The sequence below is a fragment of the Acromyrmex echinatior genome, chromosome 8, assembly GCF_024713525.1.
Source record: "Acromyrmex echinatior isolate Ae372 chromosome 8, ASM2471352v2, whole genome shotgun sequence".
NCBI lineage: Eukaryota > Metazoa > Arthropoda > Insecta > Hymenoptera > Formicidae > Acromyrmex > Acromyrmex echinatior.
Window position 1 is genome coordinate 4,880,016 of NC_141859.1, and position 13,313 is coordinate 4,893,328.

Genomic DNA, 13,313 nt, shown 5'->3' on the forward strand with positions numbered 1-13,313 from the left:
GTGAAAAATTAAAGTTAATCTTACATTGATAGGATCTAAGAATTACAAAAATAAGTTGAATGAAGATTAAAGTTGTACATTGATAAAAATGGACACTAAACTCTAAATGAAACTTCGAAGCAAAATTAAAAACAAAAATAGAGAAGAGAGACATCGCTTATATTTCTTTGTGGAAAGATATAGAGATTTCCATGAAATGGCTTTGTGATCAGATATTAATGTATATTTAATTCATGAAATATATTAAAACTCTTTATTTATATTTATAAACTTAAAACAAAAACAATTCATTATTTACAACGATGATTTTTACTTGAAGTCCTTCATAGCGGGGGTCAGAGTCATCAGAAAAGTCTCCATCCGTTTTTTCTCGGCTTCTGTTGGCAATTTCGACCATAACTGTTCCAGCTTCTTTTCTTGATGTTTCTAAAAGAAATAGAGGAACGAAAATATATTTTTCTTTCTCAACTAGGCACAAGTGAAATAGATGAATGTTGCAAATCTTACTCTGATAAAGAGGAAACAGTGTTTCAGAGTCGCTCCTATATACAGAATCTTCGTTTTGACTAATCGTCCACCTACGTCGTTTATCAGCGGAATAGCATGTAATGCATATTTATGAGGTCCATGCCTCAGTCTTATTATTGCTATTTTTGTTTGTATGTTGCAGTATTTTGCTGCAGCAAAAAAAACAAATTTGTATTTAGGCTTAAAAATAGATCATAGTCTGTTCTTAATCTTAAGTAAAATTTCAGATTGTCCAAATTTATATGTTAAATAACAAAAGTATTTCACTAAGTCATGTGGAAATATATCATAGATCAAGAAAAATTTTTTTTAAGATTTAGAGTTTAGAGAGAGTTATTATGTAATTTTCCAATAGATTAAGGCCGGTATTCATAGTCGAGTCTTATTTCAAGACCATCTTAAATAATGTCTTAAGACGCAGTCTTCTGATTAGTTCGTGACTTCTTAAGATCGTACTTAAGACCAGTATTCACAGTCTTAAGACTGTCTTAAGTACGGTCTTAAGAAGTCACGAACCAACCAGATGACTGCATTAGCGTTTTAAGACATTACTTAAGATGGTCTTGAAATAAGATTCGACTATGAATACCGGCCTAAGACGGTCTTGAATATAAGATCCGACTATGAATACCGGCCATAGTCAGGCCTTATATTTAACTTTTAAGGCTTTCTTAAATTTATCTTCAGATGCTCTACGAATTACTTCATTGACTAGATATTGAACTAAAGATAAATTTAAGGAAGTCTTAAGTACATCTGACTAAAAATACGGGCATTAAGATATGCTCTCTGATTGATTCATGTACTAGCTTAAGACTATCTCGAATCTTAAGCAACGTCTATGGATTCCGCTCTAAAATTACCAATTTTTCTCTAATATCCAACACTAAATTACCGTCGAAGCCGTCCTTTATCGCTGCAACTCCAACATCTCCATACAGTTGTTGCACCTTCAATTTAATTGCATTAGACACATGCGTATTCTTCCATGCCGCCTGCTTGTCATCACTGTCGTTATGTGGCTTTATTGTGAAAACAATGTATCTAAGCAAATGTAATAACAGAATACGGTTATAAGCCAAGTTGGAAATTTGACAATTCAGTAGTAAGTTCAACTATGAGTTTAACGAGTCACCTGTTTTTAAAGCGGACCATGTTTCAGGTTATCCCAACAACAATACTGACAGTTGCAAACGCAATTGCACTCCTACTTTAATATCCACCGGAATTCTGAAAGTTCATGCTAGTCTGAAAGTTCCATTAGTCCAAAGAAAAGTCCAGAGTCATGAACGTTATTTCCACGGAAACGAAAATGAACACAAATTGTACGAAGCGAACGCAAACGTCCACGCACTCCAGCGTCTCCAGCTACACTACACGTGCGTTTGGTACTCAGGTACGGCTAGGTCTTATTGGTATCAATCGCACGGCTTGGTACGGTACACGTGCGTACAGCGTACACGCGTGTATACAACAAAGGTTAATATGCAGCAGTTTTCGCACAACGATTGTGCAGGGCATTTTTCATATCCATCATGCATTGATCCATGCCTTCTTGCCGGAGAGCACGTCGAGTGATATCGCGATGTCACGTTACATCACCGTGACGTCGATTAAAGTGACTGTCAATACTTTCACCAAGTATGTAACAACAGTTCCTTATTTAAATATGTAAGTATAACAGAGTGAAACGTGGCAGTCGCAAGTCGTAAGAGCGCGCGGTGATTGTAAGGTCAAGATAATTTAGGGAAAGATATTCTTACATGCCTCTGAACTTCAAATAATTATGTTGCAAACAATGCAATAGTTTTGCTTAATAATTTTGCTCCTGAGATATTCTGTGATTTGAAGTGTTAATTACACCATATGTCGCATGTATACGTTTTGCTAATTGCTATTAAAAGCTATTCTGTAGCTGCCAATGAACCACAAGAAGCAAGTAAATCATATTCTACTTGTGTTCACCAATGTAGTATTTGTGTGTATACTGTTGAATTAAAGAAACGTTAGCTGATAACACTATACTATTTGAAGTCTTTATTTACTCCATATCTCTCTTTACTTCGTAATTAATGTTATCTCAGGGTCATGTCATCTTAAAAATATATGTTGATGATTAACACTTGCATTATGATTGGTTAATAGTCGTTTCCTCTTTACAGTTCATGCCTAAGCTGGATACGAAGTATTTAGTCGATTCTGCTCAACGCGAGATTGCAGATGCTGTCTACAGCTGCGATGAACATGGATTTCTTCGTAGGTGTGGACGTGGGGACAGGAAGTGTCCGAGCGGCTCTGGTTACTTTGAGTGGGAAGATAAAGAAGGTGGCTACATGTCCACTCGAGATATTTCATCCTGCACCAAACTTTTATGAACAATCATCTGATAATATTTGGAGTGCCGTGTGCCACGTTGTTAAGGTAAAATTAGATTTTTGCAACAGCACATATAGTTATACCGGTTTAATATCAGATTTGAGATTATAATTTTATTTCAGTCAGTTGTTGCTGATATCTCTGCAGAAGATGTTAAAGGGATTGGATTCGATGCTACTTGCTCAATGGTGGTTGTAGATGAAGCAGGTTTACCAATAACAGTTAGTCCTACAGGTACAAAGAAAGGACACTGGCTATTTCTTTCTTATTTCAACTTTGTGTCGAATTCACGTAACAGTAATAATATAATATTATTGTGATAGAAAATTAATGTATTAATTATTCAGGACAAGAGAAACAAAATGTCATACTGTGGATGGATCACAGAGCACACGAGGAAGCTGACTTTATTAATTCTATGGGTCACGATGTATTGCAATATGTAGGCGGCAAAGTTTCTCTCGAGATGCAAACACCTAAGATGCTGTGGCTCAAAAAGAATTTGCCTGCCTCCTGGAATTCTGCCGCGCTACTGTTTGATTTACCAGACTTCTTAACGTGGAAAGCCACTGAATCGGAATCCCGGTATGAATCCTCAATGCTTAAATTCTTTAGTAAATGAAAAAGCAAGCAGAGAAGTTAAATCTTTCATTTTTGTTTCAGATCATTGTGTTCTTTAGTGTGTAAGTGGAATTATAGCGCTAATCCTACTGGTAAGAACGGATGGGACGAGGATTTCTTTGAACAGCTCAATTTACGAGACCTGAAAAAAGATAATTGGAGAAAAATAGGTATATTAATAAATCATTCAAATTGTAAACTATTCAGTTAATTTCGATATTGTGAAACAAAAATCGTGTTCAGCAGAATGTTTATTTTGCAACTTGAAGATTTTGTTTGTTGAAATAGAACTATTTCTCTAGATTTAAAAGTATAATCCAATCAATTCGAAGAAAACTTCCAATAACTTTAAAATAAACATTTTATTAAACGCGATCATGATGTTTTATTTTATTTTGAATATATAAGACACGAGAATTTTATGATTGAATTTTTATTTTACCTTAATAAAGATTAATATTAATGTTAAGGGAACGATATAAGGGTACCTGGTGATGCGATTGAATCCGGATTGTCGACAAAAGCTGCAGCAGAATTGGGATTATTGAAAGGAACACCAGTTGGGACCTCGCTAATTGACGCACACGCCGGTGGTCTCGGAATGATTGGATGTTACGCGTCAGATGTGTCCCCGAATTTCTCCAATCGATTGGGTGCGCAAGATACTTACGATATGCATTGCTCAGCCAAAAAGGAAAAGAATATAATATAAATTGTAATTTTTAGCTTTGATATGCGGCACTTCAACTTGTCATATGGTAGTGAATGAGAACAAGATATTTGTAAATGGTGTTTGGGGTCCATACTATAGTGCGATGGTGCCCGGTTTCTGGCTCAATGAGGGAGGGCAAAGTGCTACCGGAAAGCTGCTTGATCACGTCATTGATACGCACCCCGCGACGCCGGGAATCCTGATGACTTTGAGCGGCAATAAGTGAGTTCGTCGAAAGAAGACTGTGAACGAATATGTACGAAAACGAATTTATTTCAGACATATTCAACAATACTTGTCCGAATTGTTGCACGTTATGGCTGAGCAGAAGAATCTGCAGAACGTGTCGTATCTGACTAAGGATATACATGTATGGCCGGATTTCCATGGTAATCGTTCGCCTCTCGCTGATCCAACATTGAAAGGAATGGTATTGAGACACATATTCTTTCTTTGAATCTTATATTGATATAAAAAGATGTGTATATATATATATATATATATATATATATATTAGGTGTTGGAATTAATTCGTAGCGTTTTTTAATGAAAGAATGTTATTTATTTCACATGAGCATTAAAAAATACATTAATGAAAGTACTTCCCATCACTTGTAAAACGCTACGAATTAATTCCAACACCTAATATATAAAATTTTATATTATATTATTTATCTATACCTTAGGTATCTGGATTATCTTTATCTGTGGATCAGGAAAATCTAGCGTTATTATACTTGGCAGCAGTACAGGCACTAACGGTATGTTAAGAGCAAATTAAAAATACTTTTAATTCATTAAAAACCATAGTGCAAAGTTTTATCTAAATGAGTTGTCTTCACTATTTCATATGTGAAAATACAAGAGTATTTTTTAAAATTAGTATACTTAAAAATTAAACACTGAAGTGATTTTTATTAGATAAAATCATCTTAATCTTCACAATAAGATAATATATTTTCTAATTAACGTTATATTAATTTTCAGTACGGTACGAAGCATATAATTGAAGTTTTATCGGCGGCCGGCCATAATATAGAGAGTATACTAGTTTGCGGTGGACTCAGTCAAAATCCACTGTTTATCCAAATACAAGCCGATGTGTTGGCGTTACCGGTACTTTGCCCCGTGGAGCGAGAATCGGTTTTGGTAGGCGCGGCGATCCTTGGAGCATGTGCTACGAGAAAATATTCTATACATGAGACTATTCAGAGAATGGCGGGATCGGCGAACGTAGTGAAACCAACGAACGAATGTTACAAGTAAGCAAATGATTAATAAGATAGGAGAACAGTTAAAAAAATATTGCATTTTTCTATAAATTTCTGATGGAATTAACTTTAAAGAAAACATTATTATATTATTATTAGCTTAATTAATATTAAGTGATTGTTTCTATATTATTATTTGATATTTATTTAAAAAAGATATATTTAAAAAAATTTTTCATATATTTCATATGTCTTTCAATTATTTCAGATATCACCTTCGTAAATATCGCGTATTCAAGAAAATGGTTCAAGACCAGCAAGAATACAGGATATTAATGAGCGAAGAATTATAGTCTATTCTTCCGTCCCTTGTTTAAACAGATTAATAATAGACTGTGTTTAGTAAATCTTTTTATAATTGGGAGTTTGAGTGAAGATAAATAATCTCCGAATATTCGATATTCAGGAGGAATCTCTGAGGCCTCGAGGAATGAATTTAATTTTATAGATAGATTCGGATTGAGCTTCCTGCAAAGAAAAAATATTCCGCTGGAAAATATCGGTATTGCATCTGAAATATCATTTGCTCTAATAATAGATAAAAATAATTACTTACTGTGACATTAATGACGTCAATGGCAGTAATAGTTATGTGCGTAGTATGTTTACGATTTACTACATCGTTTTACAATGGAATCATTAAGAATCTAGAATACTGATATTATTTATGGTATAATGCTGATTTTTAATGTTTCAATACGATGCGGCGATGAATATTCCTTGCAGTCTAATTCATCTTGTAGTCTGAAAAAGACAGTACCCTTGTTATTATACATTTTTATATTCATTTAATTTTGGATCTCTACATTTTGAACCTCTATTATAGTGCAAAAGTAGAAAAATATATGGGAATTTATATATTGAAAATATTCATTTATGTATAACTATTACTACACAGATTTTCCATCTGCGTTATATTTTGTATTGTATGCTTAGATATTTCTCTTACAAATTATATTCTTTTAATAAATTCTTCTAAAAAAACATAAATTATGTTCATGATTTTCAAATCACAAATTAATATCACCTTCAATGACACAAAAATGAAACATCAACAAAAGAAAAGGAATTGAAAATTTAACTGGGAAAGCGGATACTACGTAGCGATTGCGTGCTATTTATAATAAAACGGCTACAAAAAGGCACGAATCTATTTATATAGCATCTATCAATGGGTGAATCGCGGTTTTTAAACATTTTGCATAACATTTATGTACATATTTTGCTCTATTTGTCAAACAGCCTGTATTCAAAACATATTTAAAACAATGTATGAAATACTTATATTAGGTTGACAGCCTCCTGTAATACAATTTGAGCAAAAGCACTGTGCTTCACTATTACATTATTATTCGTCATTCGCACTGATCGTATCGCTAAATGTTGTCTACTTTCATTCTTACGTACTAAATAAATATATAGCCGTCCGACTGTCATCGAATTAAGTACATTACTTAATTGTTATTCTTTCTTACATACAAATATTAACGTATACCTTGCGCTCTAATTTCTAGAACTTACGGAATAATAAATTCGCTAACTTCCTATCTTCTTCGTTCAAATTAATTTTTCTTCGTGTTCGGATTTATTTCATAATATACTAATCTTGTTAGTTTTATCTTATAAATGCTGACTTACAGAATATATCGTGAAATGCAGGAATTGGAGATAAGCATATTTCAGTATTTTGCAAAGTTAGAAATAAATCCATGTCTTGTGAAATTTTCTCAGTACTCGTTAATGAAATATTATCATTATTTTTATCCCCGAATTTAACACGTTATACTCTGCATAATTAAATCTAATTCGTGATTTAATTATATCGGAGGTCTTCTATCCAGCTGTTCTATAAATACGCATATCTTTGCTAATTGTATTGACTAGATTTTAATACTTAGGAACTAGCGAATGTTGCTATTTCTATACTTATTCGTCATTGTCATACTATACATTACATTAAAGACAAATGCACAATTGGATTGTTAATAAGGGCGAAGCGATTATTGAGCGTGGTGTATAAAAAAATTAAAAAATTTTACATGTGCGAATTAAATATAAAATATAAATTTTTTAAACATAAAAATTTAAATTATAATAAAATTTATAAATTGTTTTGCACATAAACCACGATCTAATACGTGATATTATATGTGCAGATGAAAATAGATTAAATTTTCATTGTAAAAAGGTTCATTTTAATTATATATGAATTACTTAAAAATTAATTAAAATTATAAATTTTGATGATACAATTAAAACAGTACAATTACAAAAATTTTAAGATACATTTCCTACAATATGGCCAACGCGAATAAATTTTTATCTGATAATTTTTTTAATCACTTTGCCCTTTCGTTGCATAATGGTTACCGCGTTCGTGGTTACATTTCGCTTAAATTTATCAAAACACAAAGAGAGATACATTAATAATTGCACTATCGTGTTAACTTACAAGATTAAAAATGAAAAGTTAAAAATAATAATAACGAAAAATATCGATAAATATTTTAATATTAGCATTCGATTCAACCATGTATGACAATATTAAATTAATTTTACTTTATTCGATAAAAAGAACTAATTTGATGTTGACCTAAAGAAACTATATATAAAGTTTTCTCTTCATTTTCACATATTATTTTATTATATATGTGTTTATATATATATATATAGTTATACAGATTTTATATTCTTTTCATTGCGTATATATATATATATATATATATATATATATATATATATATATATATATATAGAAGTATCTTTAATATGAATCTCAGATATAATCTCATTATTTTATAATCTTATTATGATAATTATAAGAATTATAGGATAATTATATAGATATGTCACGGTTCCTTTTCGTAAACAAACTTCCGGACGGTAACTGTGCGCTCATCATTTTAACAGATAATCATTCCTTTCTATTTCTTGGCAAATCTAATATTTACTAAACTACAAATCTAATTAATCTAATTAATTAATCTATGTTACAAATAACAAACAGAAAACATTGATTTCTATTAGAGAGTTCTTATAGAGAGATTATTTAATGCTACATATATTTAAATTATATAACAAAAAGTTAGAAAAGATATATGTTCTAATTTTGCAATTTAATTTTAGAAGATTAAAATCTTATGAAATTGATGACTACATTATTGGAAGCAAGATTTGGAAAAATACAAATTAATTCTAGTTATCTCAATTTAACGCTACATTAAATTAGAAAGAAAAAATATGTTTTCTTACAATTTAATTTAAAAATATTAAAATTAGATGAAATTTAAATTACTACAGCATCGAAAGCAAGATTTTGGAAAAGTCTTAATTATTCAAACACTAATATGCACTAACGGCGCATTCTGATATGATTGTAATATGTATTCTTATCAGATTATCAGGATATTCAGGATAATAGATATCGTAACAAGTACTTGACGACAATTGACTCCGTTTTCCTGCTTACGATATGTATGTATGCGATACGCGTGTATTTTAGTACCAGCCGAAATCCATACCCGCCAATTGATAAAATCGTTGATTGAATGGCCGATAAAAATCTCGAAGGCGCTGAACCGCCATGGGGTCGATGTAGGGATGACTACGACCCTTGTTTTTTCCTGAAAGATAATAATCTTATATCGAACATTACATATTTTTGCGATATTTTATTGTGAATCAAATACAATACATTCCGTAAAAAGTTTCTAGTGATTTTTGAGCGATGAAAAATTTCACTGTTAAAAATTAATGAGAAAGACTGACATATAGCTTCATTTCTGAAGAAGTACCAAGTAATTTCATTTTCACTATACCATTTAAAATCGACGGAAGACAACGATCTTAAATCGTACTTTGTTTATAATTTCTGCGAAAATAGATTTTTAATGACAACTCAGTCAACAATTAAACCAATTACACTAATTAAAAGTAACATGACTTTAATTTTCGCAGTCTCAACAATATAATTTTTACGTAACACTATATGTTATTACATTTATATTGTTGAGTGTGAAATTATAATTATATTTGATATTATGTTATTTTTAGTTGATGTCGAAATAATTGTTGCAGTATGTGCATTCTGCTTCCTGACATAGAAATAACGATTTTGCTAAAGTATCTAAAAACGTAGCTGGATAAGTTCTGAAAATAATCTTGTTGGATCAATTAAATTACGTGTTAATCTCAAACATAATAATCAATAAGTTGTAAAAAAACTGTAAAAAGTTTCGACATTCTAGCAATCAGTTTGAGTGTCCTATATAATTATTTTAACGATCCAACAAAATTATTTTCAGATCTGTGTCTAATTAAATTTGTAAAGACTTCAGCAAAACCATTCTTTCACATGGAGGAATTTATTTTTCCATATGATCTGGAAATTCTTTTTGAGACCGATTTTCAACTATCCTACCAAGACAGTGCGGCGTTGCGCGATCCTCCGACTTGAGCAAGCAAGGGAAGCCCTTAGTAGCGTTGAAATAGAAGTGTTTCTCGCATATCACTCGCTTGAGACCCAGGAAGTCTTGCACCCGAGTGACTTCCGTCACCGGGTCGGCGATCAGACGTTCACCGGATACGAATAAAAACTGCGACAACGGGAAGTACTGCAACCATCGTTCCAGGTGCCGCACGTAGACTCCAATCTTCAGAGGCATCCAAGAAGTATCCACGATCTTCGATCCGTTAAGGAAGGCTAGATCTTCGAAGCGTGGCATCTTGCGACGCTTACTCTTCACCTGTGTGTAATCGGAGATTGCCCGAGTCACGGGATCCCTCACCACAACGATCAGCTTCATCCCTGGGTTCATGTGCTTCACCCTTTTTGGCACCTCGCTTGTCACGAAATATGATGGCGTCTTCTCCATGGTGATCTGACCGATCAGAGTTGGAGGCATTCTGCGTCTGATTATTATTAAGAATTGTTAGAAACATATTATGTAATTGAAGACATTGGCTAGTATTCATAGTTGAATTTTATCTTTAAGACCGACTTAAGATGTTATGAACCAACCAAAGAGCTGTATTAGCATCTTAAAACATTATTTAGACGATCTTAAGATAAAAACGGATTACGAATACCGCCCATTATTAAAGACTAAAGATTTATAATATATTATAGAGAGTATCTCCAATGAAAGAAGACAATGAGATTAACGAGGAATATCTCATGCAAAAGAACAAGTAAATTCAATTCTTTAAAGAGATTAGTTTTAGATTTGAAACTATTGTGTTTTTTATATACCAACATTAAAAAAAAATGAAATTATTAAATTATTTATTTAATTACAATTAATTACTTTTAAAATATTATATTCATTTATCTCAGTAAAGATCTTTACTAAAAGAAATTATTATTAATTGAATGTAAAAAACAATTAGGAGAAACAGAATGGAACTTTATATATCTCGGAAGTTTGCAATTACGAAACTTTTAAGTGGATGAGTGCTACGTTGCGTTTCAATCGTTGAAACGATTTGTCGCACGCACCTGTACCAACGGAATCCTTTAACGTAATGATGATCGAAGAAATGAACTTCGGAGCCAGCGGCGCGAATCGCGGGATGTAATCTCAGGAACTCTAAAAGGGCTCTCGTTCCGCCTTTCTTCACGCCGATTATCAGAGCGGTCGGTAATTGCCGGCTTGGTAGCAGACCTTGTTGCTTAAGTGTCTGATACTCCGATATACCTCCCTCGAGCGTACCGCTCATGTTTCGAGGTGAGAGAAATTGCGATTTCTTCGAATCCGTCCGACCATCCGGAGGTACGTCCTCAATCTTAGATCGATCAGAACTTTGGTACAAGACAGTCCTTGAGGGAACTCGCGTTTTCTGCAGTGTGATCTTCTGTGATATGTCAGTTAACACGTGCGAGTGATCGATGAAGAGCATCCACAAGTAGATGACTAACGCACACACGAGAATCACGATCTTCCAGGAGCCTTTTCGCAATTCCATCTTCGCGATTTTACGAATCGTCGTACTTGGTCGGCTTCCTGGATGCCATTATATCGCCGCGTTGTTCGCCGTCTCCTTCATCGACACCAATACGCTCGCGCCGATATTCTTTGCGATGTCTGAAAGATTTTCCGATATCTTGTATATGCGCTATGTGTTACGATCAGACAGGAATAATCTTCGCTCGTGAATTATGCGCGGAAATGCAACTGGTGTATCCGACAGCGGGTGAAAAATCGAATACGATAGTATCTGCGTCGTCTGACGAACCGGGTGGTCCGATCTCTTTGCATTTTTAAATTTTGATATAAGGAGAATTGAGGAATACTGCAAATAGAAGATAGCAAGGAAATTTACATGGAACAAAAATTTAGTACGATTATATTTCTCAATTATACCTTTTGAAATTGAAATTGATGAAGAAGAAATTTCTGATGAAGATTATAAAAAAATCGTTTGTATGTTTCTTTATTTCAGAATTAAAATAAAAAGATAACAAATAATAATTTTTCCTAATTAGTAATTTAATACAATAAAGTAATTTAACACATTGTAAAGAGAAGATACACTGAGAAAAAGTTGTTGATTAAAAAAGATATTAATTGATTCAACTAAAAAGCAGCGGACTGTCAAGCAAATATTTATTAATTCAAACAAGTAAAATGTTTTAAATTACAAAATTTTGTTGACATGACTCAGGTATATTTAACTTAAATATTTAAATATTTGAACTAAATATTCATTACGAACTAAACGCATTTAGTCAAGTTAACTTTTTTCTCAGTATACATTCAACAAAAATTTATGATTATATTTCTCAATTATACATTAATGAAGAAGAAATTTTTCACGGAGATTAAAAACAGCCTATGTATTTTTTTAGAATTAAAATGAAAGGATACCAAATGATAATATTGCTTTACAGAAATTTAATAATGGAAGTGATTATTTATTTATTTTAATAAGATCACTGTTGTTTAGTGTTTTTAATAAATAAATGATAATAAATAAATGATAATAATAAATAAATAGGTCATTTTTAGCATAAAATATATGATCGGTATATTAAATTGGATTTCTATAAAGGTCACAATATAAATATAATAAAAAGATACACTATTGATGAAATAAAACTTAACATATTCTTGTATTTTTCAAGTTTCTGAAATGCCCATGAAAATATTTGAAAGCAATCAGACTTTCGTAGATCCGGAAAATGTATTCCTCAAAAATTACATAATCTCGTACATGTAAAAAGATTTGAAATGCATAATGGATTCGTTTCATTTCTTGTGGTTGAAGTATACTCTTTCTATTTCCATAAAACACAAAGTAATTTCGCGTCAAAGTCAGTGTTGTTCTCGTAATCGCTTTGTGTTTGAAGGTGAGAAATAAAATGCAAAAGCGGATCTCTGCAATCCGCTTAACTCGAAAGCAGAATAAATTACGAGAAATGTTTGTCACTCCCGGGAATTTCCAAAACGACAGGACGTCCCGGGAATGTCCGGAGAGATCGGGCCACTCCGTTGGACAAACCGGATGACTAAATCCGAAGTTCGGATTACACTTACCCCGGAGTAACGTGTCGCCGGTCGGAGACACATTTACTTTCACCCCGTGCGCGTCCGTCATCGGCCAACGTGCGACTGGCGCAGCCGGTGGAGGGTTGCGGATGCGGACACACGGTCTCGCGCGCGGAAAGTGCACATTTAGCGCGTTATCAAACTGCACGGGCAGACCCGTAACTGGTCCGCGGTCCCCGTTTCTGATCGGCGCCACTTCTGTCGTCATGCGTGTTACAATCGACGGAAAGTCGACGCGTCGCGACGTCGTCCGTACGC

At 33.0% G+C, this 13,313-nt stretch overlaps 3 protein-coding genes across 6 annotated transcripts; 1 reads left to right on the forward strand and 2 right to left on the reverse strand.

The window, feature by feature from the left end:
• Positions 1 to 239: 239 nt before the first annotated feature.
• On the reverse strand, positions 240 to 1,922 carry Pop5 (POP5 ribonuclease P/MRP subunit). The gene is made up of 4 exons (XM_011053472.2): positions 1,664 to 1,922; positions 1,424 to 1,572; positions 508 to 677; positions 240 to 426 (listed from the first exon to the last, which is right to left on the reverse strand). The coding sequence occupies exons 1-4, from the start codon at positions 1,681 to 1,683 to the stop codon at positions 310 to 312; spliced, it is 456 nt and encodes a 151-aa protein (XP_011051774.1). The 5' UTR covers positions 1,684 to 1,922; the 3' UTR covers positions 240 to 309.
• Positions 1,916 to 6,498, forward strand: LOC105144520 (FGGY carbohydrate kinase domain-containing protein). Of its 4 annotated transcripts, none has more exons than XM_087408489.1 (11): positions 1,916 to 2,007; positions 2,691 to 2,949; positions 3,027 to 3,138; positions 3,252 to 3,489; positions 3,568 to 3,695; positions 3,996 to 4,178; positions 4,252 to 4,459; positions 4,517 to 4,667; positions 4,924 to 4,998; positions 5,225 to 5,499; positions 5,717 to 6,498. In XM_087408489.1, exons 2-11 carry the CDS (start codon positions 2,749 to 2,751, stop codon positions 5,799 to 5,801), a joined length of 1,656 nt encoding a protein of 551 aa, XP_087264615.1. In that variant the 5' UTR covers positions 1,916 to 2,007; positions 2,691 to 2,748; the 3' UTR covers positions 5,802 to 6,498. The 4 variants fall into 4 exon arrangements, with proteins under 4 accessions (XP_087264615.1, XP_011051775.1, XP_011051776.1 ...); XM_011053473.2 differs by having other exon boundaries at positions 1,953 to 2,199; XM_011053474.2 differs by having other exon boundaries at positions 1,953 to 2,169.
• A 1,749-nt stretch (positions 6,499 to 8,247) lies between these two features.
• Hs3st-B (Heparan sulfate 3-O sulfotransferase-B) lies at positions 8,248 to 13,161 on the reverse strand. The gene is made up of 4 exons (XM_087408493.1): positions 13,044 to 13,161; positions 11,006 to 11,591; positions 9,929 to 10,419; positions 8,248 to 9,131 (listed from the first exon to the last, which is right to left on the reverse strand). The coding sequence occupies exons 2-4, from the start codon at positions 11,470 to 11,472 to the stop codon at positions 9,007 to 9,009; spliced, it is 1,083 nt and encodes a 360-aa protein (XP_087264619.1). The 5' UTR covers positions 11,473 to 11,591; positions 13,044 to 13,161; the 3' UTR covers positions 8,248 to 9,006.
• Positions 13,162 to 13,313: the final 152 nt, after the last annotated feature.